The 20,974-nt window shown below is 38.9% G+C and overlaps 2 protein-coding genes across 10 annotated transcripts in view; one reads left to right on the forward strand and one right to left on the reverse strand.

Annotated features, from left to right (window-relative positions):
* Nucleotides 1-90: 90 nt before the first annotated feature.
* ZDHHC6 (zinc finger DHHC-type palmitoyltransferase 6) lies at nucleotides 91-17,524 on the reverse strand. Of its 6 annotated transcripts, XM_035029010.1 has the most exons (12): nucleotides 17,275-17,524; nucleotides 15,798-16,278; nucleotides 14,164-14,255; nucleotides 12,782-12,941; nucleotides 11,221-11,382; nucleotides 9,497-9,550; nucleotides 4,786-4,953; nucleotides 3,712-3,753; nucleotides 2,884-3,029; nucleotides 2,746-2,792; nucleotides 1,605-1,719; nucleotides 91-345 (listed from the first exon to the last, which is right to left on the reverse strand). In XM_035029010.1, the coding sequence occupies exons 2-11, from the start codon at nucleotides 16,062-16,064 to the stop codon at nucleotides 1,616-1,618; spliced, it is 1,242 nt and encodes a 413-aa protein (XP_034884901.1). In that variant the 5' UTR covers nucleotides 16,065-16,278; nucleotides 17,275-17,524; the 3' UTR covers nucleotides 91-345; nucleotides 1,605-1,615. The 6 variants fall into 6 exon arrangements, with proteins under 6 accessions (XP_034884901.1, XP_034884917.1, XP_034884923.1 ...); XM_035029026.1 differs by lacking the exon at nucleotides 91-345 and having other exon boundaries at nucleotides 1,103-1,719; nucleotides 12,782-12,849; nucleotides 14,164-14,251; XM_035029032.1 differs by lacking the exon at nucleotides 91-345 and having other exon boundaries at nucleotides 1,103-1,719; nucleotides 12,782-12,849.
* A 161-nt stretch (nucleotides 17,525-17,685) lies between these two features.
* Nucleotides 17,686-20,974, forward strand: part of VTI1A (vesicle transport through interaction with t-SNAREs 1A) — a 359,448-nt gene continuing 356,159 nt past the window's right edge. For 2 of the 4 annotated variants that reach the window (XM_035029052.1, XM_035029073.1), the window contains exon 1: nucleotides 17,686-18,030. In XM_035029052.1, the coding sequence (XP_034884943.1) occupies nucleotides 17,937-18,030 (94 nt within the window). In that variant the 5' untranslated portion in view covers nucleotides 17,686-17,936. The remainder of the gene's footprint in view (nucleotides 18,031-20,974) is intronic. The other 2 variants (XM_035029067.1, XM_035029060.1) reach the window with 2 other exon arrangements.

Below are 20,974 nucleotides of genomic sequence, written 5' to 3' on the forward strand. Positions count from 1 at the left end.
GGTTGTGACTGAAATGGTCTGGGGTACGGCCTGGGCATCGGGATTTTTAAAAGATCCCTAGGTGATTCTAGTAGGCAACCAAGATTGGTGGCTACTAAAGGCAATGTTGAGAGGACCAGGCCCTCTTCTCCCACAGCTGCGAATAATAAAACAAATACCAGCTGAGCCCAAACTCCAACCAAGCACACGATTCATTGTTTCTTCCTTTACCATCTTTGTTGTGCTCTAAGTAGTCTTGAACAGTATTCCTTTCTGTCCTCTAACTGGAGGTAAGGAGAATGTTCCTGGATGGTCTTTCTAGACCCCGAGCCCAGAAAAGCTGAAGAAATGTCTATTCTTGAGTATCTGAAACAAAGGGAAGACAAGAATTAACCTACAGGGTCCCTCCGTGGTCTAGCTCCGATTACCACCTTGACCTCCTCTCCTACTCTCTCCCTCCCTCACTCCAGCTGAGCCACACTGGCTGCCTTCCTATTCCTGACATGCCAGGCACATTCCAGCCTGTTTTTCTAGCTGCTCCCTCTGCCTAAGACGCAGCTATTCCCAAAGGCATATGACTTGTCCCTTCAACTGTCAAAGGTCACTTCCATCAGACCATCTTACCTGCTTTCTTCCACAATCCATGACTCCATCTGATGCCTATTTTGCTTGTCTGTCTACCTCCCTACCTATCACTAGAATGGGACAGAGTCATGTTTCATTCACTGCTAAATCTCCAAGTGTCCTTCTCTTGATGTTAACTGTTAAAACCCCTAAAGGCTCAAGTTCCCTGCCTTGGAAAGAATTAGTATGGGAGTAGGTGACTTCTATAATCCTACTGTGCTTAGACAAGCTCAACATTAAGCATCCAATCCACCAGCTTAGATCCTACCATTCGCATAAGCTTCAGGTTTTGAGAGATTCAAGTGTACATGAGCAGTTGGAGCTCACTAGGTTCAAAGTTTCCCAGAATGCTGGGATCTCATGGCATTAATTCATTTACTGAATAACTTAAGACTCATGGTTAAAGATGCCAATTTTTCACAAGGTAGTAGAGCAGTTTTTCCACAAAGAACTAAGACAAACCTTTTTAATCAGCCAAAAGAAAGAGGCTAGTAAAAACTAGATTTATACAGAACATCCACTGATATTTATTTGATTTGACAAAATCTGCATTATTAAAAGACAGGTAATAAAATCTCAGCTTATATTGAATCTGACATATGTTCTACAGTATCTAGAATATTACATAAGAAATAACAACTGAGGGGGAAAGAGGATAAAAGCATCACATGCAGATGCTCCTGGAAAAAGGGGCACTACATCTGCAGGTAAGGTCCATAGTGTGCAGCACACAAAAAAAATCCTAGAGAAAATGCAATTCACTTACTTGGGTGAAGTGTTTTTCCTTTTGGGGAGAGGAAGAGGTGACAAAGAGGGGCAGGAATTCAAAGGCATATGCAGAATGGCTTCTCCATTTCAAAATGGTAATAAAAATATTTAGATTATGGCACTAGGGCACCTTTAAGGAAAAGAACACCTTAACCAGAGTAGGCTCATTGCATAATTCTTTAGTAATATGTACAATTTTCAAGTAATGGAGAGGACTTAAAGAGTAATTTTACTTTAACAGTGGCTATCTATTTTTCTTCTCGCCCTCTGGGACTTGATCTGTTTCAGCATCACAGGGACATTTCTCCACACAGTTTCTAGGGAACCAGCCTCTGATTCGTGAAACACCTGATGGAGAAAATGAAATTAATGTAAATAGACTTAGTGATATTGCTGAGCCAAATAAGTCCCATTACTTCAAGTCAATAAGCTTTTAATTCTGCTTTACTTTTTTCCTCCTTTACCATCTTTTATAAGCATAATTTGAGGGAAAAAAAATATATATATATGTTTAAATGCTGTCTATCAAGCTAGAAAACCAGTATTTCCCAAATGCTATTAGCTAGGAAAGGTACAACCCCTTGTGGTTCAGGACAACCCCTAAGTGGAACATGGGGTGGGGGTGGGCAGGATTTCTCAATATAGGTATTCACTTGCACATGTGTGATCGTGGTGTTTTGGGCACACTGTCATACTTCACCTGTTCCAGGGACTACCTCCCTGTAGCCTCTGTGAATTTCCTTCTTAGGTTTTTTCTAACATGTAAATTTCTAATATCAAGGTTGACTAAGTAGTCATATGGGTTAATCTACAATTAACCCAGTGTTTTAGGAAAAAGCATCCAGAATTAATCTTTAAAAAGGAAAAGTTCTAAAAATTAAAAAAAAATTAAAGACACAAAATTTCAATCCATTAGTTTCCATAACTTCATAGGAATATTCATTCACAGGGGGAGCAGAGGGCACAGGGGGTTGGTATACAGGCTCTACAGCTAGACTACCTGGGTTGGAGCACTGGCTCTACTTCTTTTTAGTGCAGTCTTGGCAAGGTGCTCAGTCTTGGTGCATTCTGGTTTCCTCATCAATGAAAAGTAAATGAGGGCTCTTGGGGGCTTCACCACAAGTGAAGCGCTTCTACAAGTGTCCATCACACAGATCATGAGGAGCTCCAATTTAGCTGCCACTAAAAAGACCTGATACATAGAAGTGCTATGGAGAAATAATATAAGAAGCCTTTTTCTGTTGCTTGATGATGTGTCCTCCTATTATGTACCCTAATGCATGTGACACTGATTGTTTATAAGAGTTATTCCCACAAAATTTGGAATTATTACTAGCAGCCTTGTCTATTAAACATTTCCTTCCATTTCCATACCTTCTACAAAGGCATCATCAAGAATTTTATCTCCATACAACCAGTATCTGAAATATTTAAAAGATTAAAATTAGTTTTTTTTAGGCTAGATGCTAATTTCGTCATTAAAGAAGAAATTCAGTACTTTCTATCACTTACCGTAACCCTCTTGTGGCTAAAATGAATTCCCCTTTCTGTAGCCTTATTCGAGGCTCTTCAGTGCAGGGGCTCGTGAAGAAGGTTTTGATTCCTTTATTCAAAGGACAGCAGGCACCGCTGTAATCTTCTATTACTCTATACCGTACCTGGCATCAATAATTAGAAAAACAATTTAACATTTACCCCTCAATTTCTTAAATTTGAAATTAAATTGTTAAAGGTAGATCCAAAATATCAGGTGACAAGCCTTTCCCTCCCAGTTCCTTTATAGGAAGCAACTGATGTTTCTAGTTCTCCAGGCTTTTCTTACCCTGCATTTCAAGCACGTAGCTAAGAATTAAATTCTAGAGCAGTGCTGTCCAGCAGAACTTTCTGCAATGACGGAAATGTTCTATATTTGTGGTAACCAATGTGGTAGCCCCTAGACACATGTAGCTACTGAGCACTTCTAATGTGGCTAGTACAACCAAGGAGCTGAATTTTTTATTTTATTTAATTTTAGTTACTTTAAATAGCCACATGTGGCTAGTGGCCATCAAACTATACAGCAGAAGTTTAAGGATGGGTTTCATACTGATGAGCTATATTGAGGATAATTATTTTTCTGTTGGCAATATAATTGACCACATTCCCTCTAAACCGCCAGTAGAACTACTTAAAAGAAAACAAAAATGAACTGTATCAAATTTCAACAACTGTATTAAGAAACATTATTTAATAAAAGCCAACAGTTGGCTTCTACTCAAAGGCAATTTTGAAAACTATACAGAAGCGTAGAGCCTGACAAAAGGAAAAAGAAACTAGTATCATTGCAAAAATATAACTTACACTTCTGATTCTTTTGTCTGCTTTTTGTTTCAACTGTTCAATCTGTTTGGAGATATAAAAAGAAAAAATGTTCTCTCGGTGTTGAAAACAGCCCTTTGCCATGAACTATACCAGAGTGACATGACAAACTCCCAATTTTCCAGCATTCACAGTTGCTGACAATTCAAAGGCCACATATTTTTTTTTTTTTTTAGAAAAGTGGAAAGTGGGCCCTATGAGAGTAGGAGCTGACATGAGGCTTTCTTCTCCATATTCTCACTCTCTTCATCTGTATACTCATTGAGCATTCGCTATGGCCCAGGAATCAGGGAGATGTGCTCACTGCCCTCATGGGGCTTCCAGGCTAGTCCTGAAGGTGGGCACGGAGATTCACAGATTCTTTAGAGATAAGGTAGACAGACTGCAAAATTCATCCGCAAGTCTCCACTGAAAGTCATCATTATGACTTACTTTTCTTCAGTAACAATCTATTCAGCAATAATTTATTAAATGGTACTATATTAAATATAGTAGGGGAAATCAAAATAACTCATAATCTCTGTACCAGAATCTTGTCAAATTAAAGATATAAAAAAATTAAATAAAAATGAGACCTCATGGGCACCATACAGTAGCTACCATACAGTAGCATATGGTTAAGCGCCAAATCCAGATGAGGTGGGATTGAAACTGGCCTTGATAATTTATGATAGAGAGGAGGTCACAGAAGAGAGAAAAAACAGTTTGGACAAAGAGGTGGCAGGAATGCACAAGGAGTTCACTGAGGAAACCAGGCCGATTGTAAAGTGTTATTTCCGTTAGGGAGAAGTTGGAGGCAGTTTTAGGCCAGATTTTTAACTAAGTGAAGGGATCAGGACTTTGTCACATCTATGAAGGATTAAAGAGAAATTTAAATTAAAATTTTGAGAGACATGATACAAGGAGTGCTTTAGGATTGTTAACTTGGATTTATTTTTGCCAAACTGAAAAAAATTGTATGATTTATTTTACTATAAAATGTCATCTGAGTTAAGGGGCACTTAAGGGGAAGAGGGTGAGACAGAAAGGAAAGCCTATTTGCACAGAAATACATACTGTTAAGCTGTACCGGTGACAGCCTTCTCTTACTGGCCACGCTAGTCCATCTCCCTCAGGGACCCCTGACCACGTAAATACCTGTTTAAAGTTCTTCCATCTACTTCCCATATCATAGGGAAAAACAAAGACTTCATCCAGTTGGTAATATTGAATTCGATCTTTAGCCTGTGGGTAACAAAAAGGTAAGATGGCAGATACCCTCTGCCTCAAACAGCTCTAAATAATACACTATTGATAGTATTGATAGTAATATACATTTATTCCTCAAATTTGTATCACTCCTAAAAATGCTTCCTCCTTCTTGTAATGTTAGTGTACACAGAAGAGAGACAAACTTGTAAGAGGAACTTGCTATATAATATATAATACCAAACTCGTATGAGATCATTCAGGAAATGTCTGACAGGGCTTATTCAGGAACAAGGATTCAAAAATGCTTATTAAAAGAGTTAATAGTGGGGTGCCTGGGTGGCTCAGCTGGTTAAGCATCTGCCTTCGGGGCTCAGGTCATGATCCTGGGGTCCTGGAATCAAGCCCCACATCACGCTCCCTGCTCAGCGGGGAGTCTGCTTCTCCTCCTCCCTCTGCCCCTCCCCTCGCAAGTGCTCTCTTTCTAATAAATAAAATCTAAATAAATAAATGAGTTAATAGCTTTATTCCACGTATAACAAATCCTCAATGCTCTTGGCTTTTCAGCAAAACAAAAGAATCCAGGTGTAAAGAAGGGATCTTGATAAAAAAGATTTAAGAGAAAGCAAGAGTTTATTCAGGGTGAAAGGAACTGTTTCAGGGTGTTCCAGAATGCAACAGTTGTATCCTGGGTGGCAACCACAACTGTGGGGATGGCCGGGAAAACAGGTTCCAGGGGGAATCATCATTTTCTGAAAATTATTTTTCTTTAAAAGAAACTAGCAGAGGGCGCCTGGGTGGCTCAGTCGTTAAGCGTCTGCCTTCAGCTCAGGTCATGATCCCAGGGTCCTGGGATCGAGTCCCACATCGGGCTCCCTGCTCGGCAGGAAGCCTGCTTCTCGCTCTCCCACTCCCCCTGCTTGTGTTCCTGCTCTCGCTATCTCTCTCTCTCAAATAAATAAATAAAATCTTTAAAAAAAAGAAAAAAAAAAAGAAACTAGCAGAAATGTGCAGATCTTCTTTCGGTTTTTTATACCATTACACATGTATATATACTCACTTATCTATGCATTTATATGTACATTTTATGCATATACATAAATATTCAAGTTGCATAAATTATATTCTAGGCACTTAAATTGTTAACTTTAACTTAAGGAGATAAACTGGCTTAGAATTTCTTAAGTTTCACTGACACCTAGTGGTATAAAGATACATTATTTATTCCTACAGTAAGTGTACAAACCCAGTTGAAATTTGTATCAATTTTAGTGTCTAGTAATTTCGATGAATTTTCTATAAAGTTAATCATTTATTTGTATTTTTTAGTCAGCAACAGAGTGCCAGTTTTAAAATAACTTCTAGATTTAGCATGGCACTTTATGAAGAGCCTTGGTCATTAGAAAAAAAAGTATTAATCTAATGATGATATATTAACTAGAAATGATACCTTGAAATATTTTATTATCAAGGGACAATATTTTAGGGAAAGGCTTCTTGTAATTACTTATAAAGTAATATTGATGTTAATTCAATTAAAACAATTGTCAAGCTACATGTATGTATGAATCTATTAACTGTGTAAATTCCCACCCAAATAGTAAAGGATAATTTATTTTCCGTTTTTATAAACAAAAGTCTCAGAGTCTTCAAAATGGTTAAGTCTCAAAGAACAGAGATTTAGGCTATTAACAAAGAAATAGTGGTAAGGATGAGAGTAGCTTACAAAAAAGACTGAGGCCTGGTCTCTGCCTAAGAGAAGCACTCAGTGAAGTTGGGGGGATTCTATCAATCCTGTGTTAAAAGGCAACAGAGGTGGGGTGCCTGGTGGCTCAGTCAGTTAAGCATCCGACTCCTGATTCTGGCTCAGGTCATGATCTCAGGGTCCTGAGATCAAGTCCCAGATCAGGCTCTGCGCTGAGTGTGGAGCCTGCTTAAGATTCTCTCTCTCCCTCTCTCTCTGCCTCTCCCCTCTGCTTGTGCTCTCTCCCCCTCTCTCAAAAAAAAGAAAAAAGCAACAGAGGTGTGCAATAGGTGCTATGGGAAAGGCAAAAAAACTACTTAGCTTATCTAGGGAGAGTCAAGGAAGGTTCTTTGGAAGAAATGACGCCCAAACTAGGTCCTGAGGCAGAAGAAATCAGCAAAAAAGAGGAAGTGTGTTCTAGGTAGAGAATGACATGTGAAAAGATACAGAAGCATATGGTGTATAAAATAGGAGTTTTTGATTTTAGTTGGTATCAAGAATGAGATGGGGTGGGGAGCGGTAGAAAATGCAGTAGAAGAAACAGAAAAGGGGAAGACATGAAAGGTTTGATTATGTATAAGCTAAGGAGCTTGGACTTAAACCGGTATATCAGTGGTTCCTTTAAAGCATGCTTTGCACCTCTTCCAGTCCCCAAGACCTTTTCTTAGGGTTCAACAAAGTCAAACAACTTTCATTTTAATACTAACATGTTATTTGCCTTTTTCATTGTGTTGAAATTTGCAGTAGTGGATAAAATTGCTGGTACCTTAAGCAGGAATTAGGACAGTGGCACTGTGTAAGTAAACATATTCTTCACCGTTACATACTCATATTTAAAAACAAAACAAAAACCAAAAAACCAAAGTTTTACACAAGAATGTCCTTGATGATGCAATAAAAATTATTATTTTTATTAAATCTCAACTCTCAAGTAGATGTCCTCTCACTATTCTGTGTGACAAGATGGGGAATACACATAAAGCATGCCAAAGTGCTTATCTCAAGGAAAACATCTGTTTGAGCTGTGAACTAACAAAAGCTGTGTAGCCAGCTTTTTTCATATAATGCTATTTTTACTTGAAAGAATGCATAATGACACTAAGGTTACTGAGACTTCAATATTTGGCAGAAATTTTCTCAAAAATGAACAAAGTCAAGCTGTTACTTCAATGTAAACAACTGAGTATTTGTCAGTGAAAAAATTAAGGCTTTCAAGTGAAAATCAGAATTTTAGAAAATTTGTATCCACCACTAATGAGCTTGACAGCTTTCCAAAATAAAGGACTTTCCCCCATAAAATTGGTAGTGATATGAATGAATGTGCCAGCATTTGGAAAATCTGCATTACCCTATAAAACTATATTTTCCAAATGACCAATACTTGATGTTATAAAATCATGTATGGGTAAAAGGTCCATTCAAAGAGCAAGATGTAGTGATGGATTGAAATGTACAAGAGTACAAAACGTTTACTGATAGGGCTTCACATCTCACATACGACTAACCTTTCAAGACTATCACCTGTCAAGTTTTCATGTAGTATCAAAGAATATCCACTACTAACTAAAAAGCCTATTAAAATACTCTCTCCTTTTCTACCTACTTATCTGTGTGAGGCTGGATTTTCTTCATATACTTCAATCAAAGCAACATATCGCAACAGACTGAATGCAGGAGATGTGAGAATCTAACTGTCTTCTGTTACGTCAGATATTAGAGAGATTTGTAAAAATATAAAACAATGCCACTTCTCCCTATTTTTTACTTTGAAAAATATAATAATTTTTAAAAATATGCTATTTATTGACATATAATGGGCTTATTATTATTTTTAAATGAAATTATAAATCTTCAAAATTTTTCTCAGGAAATATGGCAATTACTGATAGATATCACACACATTAACAAAGGCTCTTTAGTGCCCTTTAACAATTTTGAGAACGTAAAAAGGACCTGAAACCAAAAAGTTTAAGAACCTATTGCTGTAACTTCAAGTTCACAGACTGACTGCCAGGCGGCTAAATATGTCTTATTGGTATGTTTTATTTGGCCCACAAGGTTTTTTGTTTTTAATTTGAATTGCTTGCTAATATTTAAAAACAAAAAAGAGATGTCACAGAAATCCAGATCTCTTACTTTTCTAGAAAAACAATTAGATGATTTCAGAATACTGAGTGAGTACCCCCCCATAGTAACAATCAATTTCATCTGTTAGGCAGCTCTAGTACACAGGCTGGCTCCTGTCCCCTAAGTTATCTGCCTGGCCGCCGCAGGCATTTGGGCTTATAAACCCTGCTACAATGATGGTGAGGCTCTGAGAAGCTTTAAGCAAGGAGCAGAGTAGTCAGACTGACTTTTTACAACAGAATCACAACAGATGGGATGAAGTATGTATTAAAGGTTGTGAGGTCTGTAGCAAGCTATGCTGTAAGCCCTACCTGATAGGGCTTATCAAGGTTTTTTTAGTCCTAAAGCACTGAAAAAAACTTGATGGCACCTTGGTAGGAGAGAAGTTCCTTTCCAAATGGTTTGCCTTAACCCCTAATCTAAGAAAGAATGGTGAAATGGTTTAATGTATGGCTTAGCCTTCTTCAGCAACTCAGGGTGAACAAGAAGCAAATTTCTGTGGCAGTTATATTAAACCAAGAATGAATCAAAATGTTTCTTTTCTATATTTATCTTCTGTGTGGCATGCAAATGACTTAAGAAAGCCATCTGGTAGTGAGGTTTTCACTTCCAGGCATTTATTAGTTAATCTGGCCTATGAACTAATTTTATTTTATTTTTTCTGAACTAATCTTTATTGAGATTAAGGAAACAATTATTAAAATTTACCTTTTCTTCAATCCATGATTCAATGGAAGTTTTGTTTCCGAGAATTATTTTCATCTGAAAATTAAATGATAAACAGTAAAATTTTATGATAAAACTTTGGTTCATTTAAGATTATCATCTTCATAGTAACCCTATGAGATAGTTTTTATTGCTCCATTCCATTGATGAAGAGACCAGGATAACAGAGGCTAAGTAACACACTCAGGGTGTGGTCCATCTGACTCTAAAGTTCTTGTTCTTAAGCACTGCACTATAATGCCTCTCCACAAAATGATTATGGCAGTCCATAATCAAATCTGAATCTACTATTTTAATAAAGCTTCATGTTTTAAGTACTATCTTCTGAACAAGGTTTCCAGAGTATTAATGAAACACTGATATAATCCATTTAATCAGTACTTGTGCATTTTGCTATTAAAATCTCTTACCACAATCTTTAATTAACCTTAAGTTTATCATTAATTTATTTACTACAAGAAAGTGACTCAGTCAACCCAGATATTCTGCTTGCCTTAAAAACCAAATGTATTCAGTCTTGATTCTATTAATCAATTTTCCTAGCTATGACTAATTCCACTTATGTGAGCTTTTACACCACAGGGTTTTAGTTTATTTCTAATATGATTCTTAATTAGAGGCATTGGGGGAATTTTTTCAAAGAATTTGATCCCAGGCTAATAGAAAACATGAAGTATAACCAAAACCAGCATATTTTAAAACTATGAGTTTAAAAGGGTTGGGTGATGCACCAGAGTCCTCAAGACCAGCATTTTTGATTCTATGAGAGGTGTGCGTTTCCTTTTAGTCTGGCTGTGTCCACAGAAACAGTGTGGCACAGTAAAAACACTCATGGGCAAGGAGTCCTCATCATATTCCTAGGGCCGAGCACACCACCACCTGGCCCACAGTGGGCCTTCAATTAATGAACAAGCTAATTAGATGAATGGAATGAGTCATAACTGTTTTGTGATCTCTTCAAGGCCACATCCTCCTCCGTGTTCTCAAAGCACTTTGTACGTAAATCTATGATACACACATGAGCCAGTATTAGTTTACTAATTAGGTTACTACTAATTGTGACTTCCCTAGGGGCAGGACGCTTTTCACTTTCATTGTTGTAGCCTCTGAAATTAGCGGAATAATTCACCAGAGTAGGCATTAAATAGCACCCGTACCATAGGGTTGTTACTGAAATTAAACGAACTCCTGCATGTGATGTCCCTAAAACAGCGTTTTGCACATAGTAAGTGCTCAATAAACGTTGGCTGTGTTATGATGATGATTAAATACATACCATCATAAAACAGCTTACTGAATACATGAGTGGGTGATCTTGGGTCAAGTCACTTCACCTTTCTGTGATTCAATTACTCATCTGTAAGGAAGGGAAAAATACTCCTCTTCAAACTCCTTCTGGGGGTTGGTGTGAAGATCAAGAGAGACTATAATGTGAGAAGAGCTTTCCCAACTATAAAGTGATATGTAACTCTAAGATAACATTTTAAAAATTAAATCAGTTACCTGGAAGTTCTGGCAAAGTTACTTCAAAATTATCTGACTAGTACAGAGATTATCTGTACTAGATATCTGACTAGTACCTTGATGGAATAGGTAACAGTAATTTCCATTTCATACTGTACACTTAAATGCAGCCTTTATCTCTCTCATTATAAGCAGCCCCAGTAAGTTGACAACTTTTAGCCAGAGGTAACCAAGAAACTTACCTGGATAAAAAACAACATCCCAACAGCTATGGTCGTTCCTAAAGCTAATCCCAAGGCAAACAAGGTGGCCGCAAATGCTGCTAATCCAAATGGAATAATTGGAAGAGGATCTCTCCGGGCTGCACTCATATCAATCTTTACCGTGTTCCACCCAAAGGAGAGCTACAAACAACAACACACACTTGAAATATTCAGTTGTCATAAATGCTCAGTCTGTACTGGAACATCTAAAACAACTTGATCAAAAAAGATCAACAAATGATAACCTGAAGTTGTGGCTAAAAGCAAATGAATATCTAATGCTTGAACTCATACTGATATGCAGGATATCATTCTTAGTTATTTTCAAATGTTACTTTTTGTTTTTAATTATTTCCTCAGGAAGTGTAAGGCATACCCCACTAACATTAATGTGCACGAACAGCATGAGACATCGATCTAAATTGTAATTGTGGCATCCATCTTCTCCTTGCTTCTCACTATTTACAGCAATCTTCCACAGCAAAAAAACCAGACAGCCTAGAATTTAGTAGTTGTTTCTTCCCTCATGTGCCACAACCAGAGGTTAAAAACTGGCAAAATGCAGCCAAACATGCCCTGCAGATGCCTACCGCTTAGCTTGCAAAATGTTTTAAAATATTCAGCCAGGTGCCAACATTTAAAAATCAGGAGATGTTAAACAAAAAAGTCCAGATTTTCTGATTTTTCCTGAAACACTAGAAGATCTAGTATTACTGGACTAGGTTTCCAAACATCAGAAACTGGCCGAGGTGAGTATGGGCTGTCCCACCTGTGAGGGGCATATGTTCTCCAGGTGCTACAGTCCTTTTAGGCCTGTGAAAATCATTTACCCACCACGCTTCTTTAGGGATTGAATTTGTGACCCCCGAAATTTATCTCCTGACTACTTGCCCATAAGTCAACCTAATCTTCTGGAGGATATTTTAGGACACATGCCTGTTCCATGAGCTACCTTCCAGGGCACTGGAATTAGAAACGAACAAAACAACTGCAACTTGCCACATGAATTAGATGGAAATAGAAAATATTAGGGCTGTCTTTTTCTTCTTGTTCCTTTTTTCCCTCTAATTATTCTTACCACAGCTACAAAGTGTGAAATCAAATTATATATACAGTAATAAAATATTATCAACTTCAACTATAGCTAGTAAGGTAAGTTTCCAAAACAAAATAATTTTTCCTCATCTTAAAAATTAAGTGCTGGGGCACCTGGGTGGCCCAGTGAGTTAAGCGGCTGCCTTCAGCTCAGGTCATGATCGCAGGGTCCTGGGATCAAGTCCCACGTCGGGCTCCCTGCTTGGCAGGGAGTCTGCTTCTCCCATTCCCTCCCACTCATGCTCTCTCTCTCAAATAAATAAATAAAATCTTAGGAAAAAAATTAAATTTTAATACTTAAAAAAAAAAGAAATTCATATATAGGTAAAGCAAAGTTCTGTTTCCCAACCTAAATCAGAGAAATCATATTTCCAAATGGGACTTCTTAAATAATCATAACTACCATTTAATTTGGCATAAATGATTTTATAACACAGTCACTTACCCGATTATAAAGCTGTGTATACATAGTCATAACAAAAATGAAGGCAGCATGAATACAACCCAGTGGTGCTAAAAGGAGAAACAGTGTGAACGAAGCATGATTTTGGTAACCACAACAATTGTTGATCCAAGGACAGTGATGGTCCATCTTCATCACACATCTAACAAGAAAAATTTACATAAAACATGAGGCAGAAAATCCTGTCTACTTTAAATAATTTTGGTCTTCAAAAGATCATGCAAATAGGAATCCAGCATGTCCATGAGTCTCAGAGGAATTATACTCCATGGAACAGAAAGCAAAGTCTTTATGAGTTTTAAACAACTCTGAACAGTGACTTCTTTCAAATTCTAAACAGCATGAGAAAAGTCAGGCTTTGTGACAGGTTCTGAGGAAAAGATGTCTGCTACAAGTGAGTTTGTTTTAAGAAGTCAAGAGGCCCACTGAGAGGTTCATTACAAAGAAATAAGCATGGGTTCCTGGTCTTTCTCTAGCTCTGAAATGCAGTGACCGGACGGAGTACAACAGAGATTCAACAAAATCACTTCTAAATCTCTACCAGGGTTGGTTGATGGGACCCAGCAGACCTTATAACTTCCTTCCTTCCTGTTCTCATCCTTTAGATGTGGATTCTCTGAGCTAAGCAAGCTAACTATGGAATATAAGATGTGGTATAACAAGCAAAGTCTTACTGAGCTTCCTTCCCTTGTTGCTAGAAGAACATTTCCTGGCCTCACACCAAACTATATTTGCCACAAATGGTTTTCCTAAACCTCAACACTGTCATCACAAATTTCTTATTAACTGGTGGAAGAGCTGTATATTTAAAAAGGTTCTAGTTTATTTCATATTTCTTATAGTGATTCAGTTTTCTTCCCATTAAGTTTTTTATATTACACACTAGTGACAATATGCACCTGAATTCATTTATTAGATATGCATAAAGTGTAAATGTTACTCAACCCAAATGATGGAAAGGGCAGGAGGTGTCCCTTATAATTTAGACTCAGAACAATTCTAAAGCTAGTCATGATGACAGCAGACAAGCACAATTAATCCTGATCTATGGAAACAACTTGAAGGCATAACTTTTTACTCTTGTCAGGGCAAGAAGCAAAGTAAATGTGTATTTTTTCCAAAAAGTAAATAAGTAAATAAATAAATAAAATCTTTTCACTTATGACAAAAAAGAGTGAGGATTATTTATTATCAAAATTGATAACTTAAGAATAAAACGGAGATATGGACACAAGTGTTTTGACAATGTTTTTTATAAAGAAGCCACCTTATAGAGACTAAAACTCAGATTGACGTGGTAGAAAGAACAACATTAAGACCAGTAATCAAGTTGATCAGTCCCCAGTGAGGAGCAAAGACAGTACCTGTTACACTTTCTGCAGTGATGTGACCGTGGCGCCTTGTGTGCTTGGCAGACTTTACAATACTGGAGGTACATGCTATCCTGAGAATCTTCCTTGGTAGCAAAACATAAACAAAAATATATCAGTTATCAGTTGTCTGATCCTAAGTAATAACATGTCAGGTCTTATGAATAAATGCTTCGGTACAGTTTTATTTTCTTTTATGGGAGGTGAGGATAAGGATGGAATCCTAACTTGCATTTCCAGTCCTTTTATTTGAAATACTTTTAAATAATGAGTTTCTGGTAACAGCTGCATTGCTCTTCCAATTACCAGAACTCATTTTTAATTTCTCTTCCCCATGCTCCACCCAAACCCACTGCCACTGATTGTATTTGGTTCTACTTTTCCAAACTCCTAGTAGAATGGGAGGAGTTCTGGAAAAGGGTAGCTGACCTGTGGCAGGTATTTTGGAGGTGGGGATTCAAACACTGGAGCTGATAGTCTTTAGGAAATCTCTCTTGCACCATTTTAATCACTTCTAACTACTTTCCTTTACAGTAGTTTCTCTCTAATTCAAACTGTCTACTGTCAGAATAATATTCTTATAACACAACTCCGATTAGGTCAGAGCTTGGCTTGAAAACCTCTCCTACCTCCCGATGGCCTAACAATTCCTCATGCATTTAAGGCCTTCCGCAATCTGCCTTTGTTTCAGCCTTACTGGTACTACGTAACCTTTATTTCTGACTATAGGCTTCCACCACCTATCAACCTGAAATGTCTTCATCCCCATTAGTGGAAATTTCTACTCCTCCTTCAGGTCCACAGCTAAAAAAGATCAGGTCCTTCTAGCTTCAACAGCACTCATCCCATTTTCTCTATAGTTTAGTTACTTACACAAGTGCCTTGGTTTCTCTCAATTATAAGGTTTTTCAGAATACGAATTTGTCCTACTCATCTCTGTACCCACTTTAAATAGTACACTACATTAGTGTTTCTCCAACACTAACATACCTAAGAATCACCTGGGGATTTTGTTAAATGCTGATTCTGATTCCTAGGTCTGGAGTGGAGCCCAAAACTCTGCATTTCTAACAAGCTATCAGGTGGTGTCCCTCAGCAAGCAATATGGAAATTCATGAGCATAAACTTTCTACAATTTTTAAAAAGCCACAAATTGATTCACACTGTACTTCCTTATGCGATGATTTTAACATTGATTTTAAAACTTTATGATTTAAGCCAGCAATTTCTAAAGAGGTTTTCTCAGTTCTGAGGGCTGTTAATGTATTACATGACAAAAGATCCTAGAGCCAAACTGCACTGTGGAATTATAAGAGGTGTATTACATGAGTATTTCTTAAATTTAGGACTATACACCCCCCAGTCCCCTTCATTCTTTTCTTTTTCCTTTAATGCAGGACAAGTATTCACTAAAATTTCTCTGGGAAATACTAATTTAGATGAATATTTTCAAACAGATACAAAATAAATTCTTTGAGCTCTAAATGATTAGTAATTAGAATAAGATGCTTTGCCTCTACCAAGGCAAAAAGTAGGCTGTGTCTGATACTATTGGTTAGCAGATAAAGCCATAAACTAAATATATGATTATCATTAGAGTTCCTTATCTTAAGGGATCTTTTTCTTACCGGTTTCCACCCCAAAGGAACAAAGCCAGGACCAATAAACATGGCATTGAAATAATTATAAAGAATCATGACAGTCCAGTTTATCAACATGATGAAATTCACGCTTCCTCCAGTTGTATGTAAAGGCCAATACCACAACACAGAGTCAATCATGGCCATCGTAGAACATATTGCTATAACACCAAGGGCTATGATGGGACCCCAGTGACACAGTCTCTTTAATTCTTGGAGATTTTCAAACTTGATAACTGAGCAGAATGTACCCATTTTGGTGAGGAAGAATGTCTTCCTACTTTTAGAAAATTATAGATTTCCTTTTTCTGTGCACACATTTCCATGTGCCACAAGTCCATGTGTGTTCCTTAACTGTCATGCCTTCAAGCTATGGGATGTTAATGCAGATTATGCCACTTTCATTGTTACACACTCAGAGCTCTTTATCTTAATTAGGAGAATCCAGTATCTTGGCTTGAAACCCAATCTAAAAAACAAAATGAGAAAGTTCAGTAAAAAAATTTATTATATACTATTTAACTCCAACAACCACCTAAACAAAGGCATCTCACAAGTGCACTACTATGGGATGAGCACCTTATCAAATGCCAAAGAGAACTATTTTTATCTGATCCAAAATAGGGCTCAAGTCTGGATGGCATATAAACTGGATACATGACTCTAAAATAGTGGTTTTTATTCCTTTGTTTTCAACTTGTCAGGGAACCGTGACTGTCCCACGTTTAGTGAATGGTTTGAGGAGACAAAGAATTTTAGAGCTGGAGCAGGCTTTGGGGTTGACTGAATCCAGCTTCCTTCCTCATAGAAAAGAAATTGGCTCGGAGAGGCTAAGTGATTGCACCAAGCTCACAAGTAACAGCTGCTCCTAGACTAGAAACCAAGTCATCGAACTCCTTTTACGAAGTTCTCAACTGCCTTTTACCGAGTCTCGATTTGTCAAGTATGAGCCCGACACGGTCTATACATTTGCCTGCGGTTACCCCAAAACGCCAACTTAAGGATCTATTTGGGCCAAACGTAAAGAGGCGAGCGAGTGAAAGCAAAGAGAGAGTGAAAGTAGGGGACGGGAGACAGAGGTGTATGTGTGAAATCACGACTTGAGGAACACGGGAGGATAAACATGAATGAACGTTGAGAAAAGGAGGAAGTGCCTCCGGAGCGAGGGACAGGGAAGGCAGAACCGCGAGCGTCGGAAGATCTGTGGAAGGATTTCTGACTGGACTGCAGTGAGTCAAGGGAAGATCTCAGATACAGGGTAATAAGGAGTTTCACGCAACAGATGCTACTGCCTTGTGCCCCAGGTCCCCGCCCGTGTCACGGAGCACAGCGCTTAGAAATCGTCACTCAGGGGAGAAACATTCTGGCAAGCGTGGTTGGTTTCAACATTCTGGAGATTCTGGGCTCACTCGGGCGGGGCGAAGACCGCCAAAATCATAGTTATATCCCTTGCCTTGACTCCCACCTCAGTCTGGTCCTTGGTGCCCGCTCCTCGGCCATCGCATTTCCGGGGCCGCCTGGGCTCACCCGGAACAGGTTTTCTCCTCTTCGGATAACGCCGTCATGGGGACCTCAGTCCAGCGCAAGCAGAAAGCAGATCCTGCTTGTAAGAGGGTGGTGTGCGGAACCTGCCGCGACCAGTCTGTCTTCCAGCCAGCGCTGTCGCCGCTGCTCTCCAGCTCCCGCCCGGTGCGCGCGGTCTTTGCGACAGCCACTTCCGGGAGGTTCGCCTCATCAGACTTCCCTCGGGAAGCACGTTTCTGGGATCTATAGCTTGGGGAGCCGGAGCCGCTTTCCAGAACGTGGAGGGGCAAAACATGCTCTCAGTGATCCCCGAGAACCCGAAGGCTTTAGGAAGCTTTGTGGGGCGCTAATAGAAGTGCTTTTCTTTCGCGAATTTTCTTAAAATTTGAAGCCCGAGCGGACAATAAAAAACGCGCACAGGCCAAATTCCGGAGGACTGAGATTGCGACGAACAACCAGGAAGCGGCTAGGCTGGGAGCTGTCCCCGGTTCTCCACTCTGCTCTCGAGGCCCCCTCCCGGGGTCCTTACGCCGTGTTCCTCTGTCCCGCGTGGTCCTTGCCACGACCTGGGCTCCGGCCCGGGACGATCACTCCGGAGCCACCATGTCATCCGACTTCGAAGGCTACGAGCAGGACTTCGCGGTGCTCACGGCAGAGATCACCAGCAAGATTGCGAGGGTCCCCCGACTCCCTCCTGGTGAGAGCACTGACCCGGCAGAGTGGGGGTGGCCCCGAGGGCGCCGAGGCTCGCGGGCGGTGGAACGTCTCCGAGGCGCGAGGTGCTGCAGGGGCTCTCCCTGAGCGACGGAGCTGGACTTGGTTGAGGGTAAAGGCACAGTCCAGGCTGGGTTGTGGCGTGCCGTGAGAAGAGCGTACCCTATCTGAGCCTTCTGGGCTGGAATCCGGACTTCACCGCCTTGTTACTTGTACAACCTTGGGAACGTTTCTCTGACTCTGAGTTTTTTGTTTTGTTTTGTTTTGTTTTATTTGTAAAATAGAGGTGTGAGTATTCAAAGAGAGTGAATGAACGTACCTAGATCATAGCTCTGCAATATACAGTAACCAGTTGTTTTGTTAGTAATATTATTATTATTATTATATGAGGCGAAAGAGGATTAAGAGCCATGGTACCAGGATTCAGATCGCAGCTCTGCCACTTAAAAGTTGTGGCACTTAACGAAAGTTTCTTAAACCGCTCTCAACTTTCCTTCTTGGTAAAATGGGGAGAACTGTACGTCTCTCGTGGAGTTATGGAGATTAAATGATTTAACATATGGAAAGCCCTTTTTTTGGTGTTAGCTGCTATAATCATTAGTATTTTTCATACCCCTAACCCCATTTCTTATTTCTCAACCTTCTTGGGAGACTGTAATCTAGTTTTATGTAACACTTGGTACAGGATAATTTTGCTAACTTTTAGAATTCCACGTATCCCATCTAGAAGTGTTACTGATTTTGTTTTTGTGTTTTATTTTTTTTAAAGAGTTTATTTGAGAGAGAGAGCGCGGCGGGGTAGGGGGCGAGGGGCAGAGGGAGAGGGAGAAGCAGACTCTCCGCTGAACAGGGAGCCCACTGTCCTCTGGGGGTTCCATCCCAGGACTCTGGGATCATGACCTGAGCCAAAGGCAGACACTTAACCGACTGAGCCACCCAGGTGCCCCTTGTTTTTGTGTTTTAGCATATCTTGCTTTCCATGCTAAACTGTCAACTATGAAGGTGGGAGCTATGTTTGATTTCCTTGGCATTTACTTAGAAAAGGGCTCAGAAAAATGTTTAAGTAAACGAACAGATGAATATGAATATGATATTTGGTAATTTTTTTGTATGTGAGACATTGTTTTAGGATTTATCTTTCTTTAAGTACAAATTTAATTTGAGTGGTTAGTTGCAGATCAGATTATTACTTTTAGCTTAGTTTTGTTAGGGAAATTGAACCATCGTCTGGACTTGGCCCTACCTGGCTCTGGGGTGTAGTGCGAAGAAAAGAGGATGCTCACTGATTTGTGAACTGGTGGGCAACTTCCAATTTCCCACCTTGTTAGTCAGTCCTTGATGCCAGCAGTCATTTCTGCAGGACCTCAGTTGTCATTCCTCTTTCCCTTTCCCTACTTCCCCCAAACTTGTGTGTTTATAAATAATTTTCTTCCTTTATTTCTTTGTTTTTCTTTCCCCCTCCCCCATCTGTTTTCTATTAATAGGGACATTTGCTTGAAACCAGGATCTCTGAACTTACACCCCACTCATCTCCTGAAGTCCCAGTTAGTTCTGGTGAGGTGGATGATGTCTTAAAGAGGTTTATGAGCCCAAGTGAGGGAACAAGAGGACAGAACCAAGGCAGCATATACCACCGAGCTCTGCTGCCTCAGAGATTTTTGTGGAGAAAGTGGCTGATGGCCTCATCACTTCATGATACATCACCTCGTCTCTTCTCTTCAGTTCCGCTTTTCTCCACCGCCCAAGACCATCTTGATTTTTGTTATCCTTGTTGCTGGAGACTACTTCCTTTGACTTGAGTCCCAGAGTCTCAGAGTATCAGGACCTGTGATTTCAGTTGCATTTTTATTTATTTTTAATTGTAACAGTTTTAACAGAGAAGCAGTTTCTGTTTGGGCTTGTAGATTTTGTATTGGGAAGGTGTTTTATATAAAGTAACAAAGTCATCCGTGGATGCAAAGTTGTAAAAGTTGTTTCCAAGAAAACAGATTTTGTTACAGTTCATTTTTTTTCTTGTCTTTGTTTTAATGTAACCATTCTTACCATATAGAAGGAAACCTTTGGTTTAAGTTCCTTAAAAATAAAGCCTTGACTGGCCTTGCATATAATATAATGTAAGGCCCAAACATAGCAGCTTCACCAGAATTGAAAGAAGACTGTGTAGTTGGCACTGGAAGAATGCTTACTGACCTGCCTAATTGAATGATAGTAATTCTTAAAAATGTAGTAGTTTCCCTCTTGATAGTTACTTACGCTTGCTCCTTTTATAATCTGTTTCTAATTGATAAATGGAAAAGGATGAAAAGTATATCCACGGAGTTAGGAATTTCAGATATATGTCTATGAACTAACAAATTAATATGTATCACCATTAAAAAAAAGTATGATTAAAAGTAATTATAATCTCTCTGGACATCATTAGTGGTTGATCTAGAGGAGATGAACTATGATTTACTTGATTTGAGAAGTTTAAACTCAGAGCAAACTTTGCAGCCAGAGCAGTTCATTCCCCCAACTTATTAACTTATTTAAATTGAAATAGAGTGAGTAGGATTGATTGCAATGAACTTCAATCTCTGCTGTGCATGTACAATGTATTAAAGTGTTATCTCCAGAGAGAATAGAAAAGATTGAGTATTTTAAAACTTCATTTTAAAGAAGAAATTTGATTACTCTGTGACACGTTTTAAACAATAAAAAGACTTTGCTCTTAGACTGAAGTGTTTGAATTTAACTAATGTTAGTACTTGGATTAATGAAACAGATCAGTCCCTTCTTAGGTAGTATTTTTATGACACTGTATTTGAAATTTAATTTTAATGATTAGAGTTCTGTGGCAAAGTCAGGAAAACAGATGAGTGAAAACCATAACTAATACTAATTGTGAAGTTATTTTTCCTTTGGTGAAGAATCCTAAGTGGGGGGAT

Source organism: Mirounga leonina, unplaced genomic scaffold (assembly GCF_011800145.1).
Source record: "Mirounga leonina isolate KUSES-001 unplaced genomic scaffold, KU_Mleo_1.0 Mir_114, whole genome shotgun sequence".
NCBI classification, from domain to species: Eukaryota; Metazoa; Chordata; class Mammalia; order Carnivora; family Phocidae; genus Mirounga; species Mirounga leonina.

Coding starts and splice junctions, on each gene's coding strand:
- ZDHHC6 (XM_035029010.1), bottom strand. CDS start 16,064: ATGGGTACATTCTGCTCAGTTATCAAGTTTGAAAATCTCCAAGAATTA. Junction 14,256..15,797: donor TTCCTTTGGGGTGGAAACCG/GTAAGAAAAAGA, acceptor TTTGCTACCAAG/GAAGATTCTCAGGATAGCAT. Junction 1,720..2,745: donor TGATGATGCCTTTGTAGAAG/GTATGGAAATGG, acceptor TTTCTCCATCAG/GTGTTTCACGAATCAGAGGC.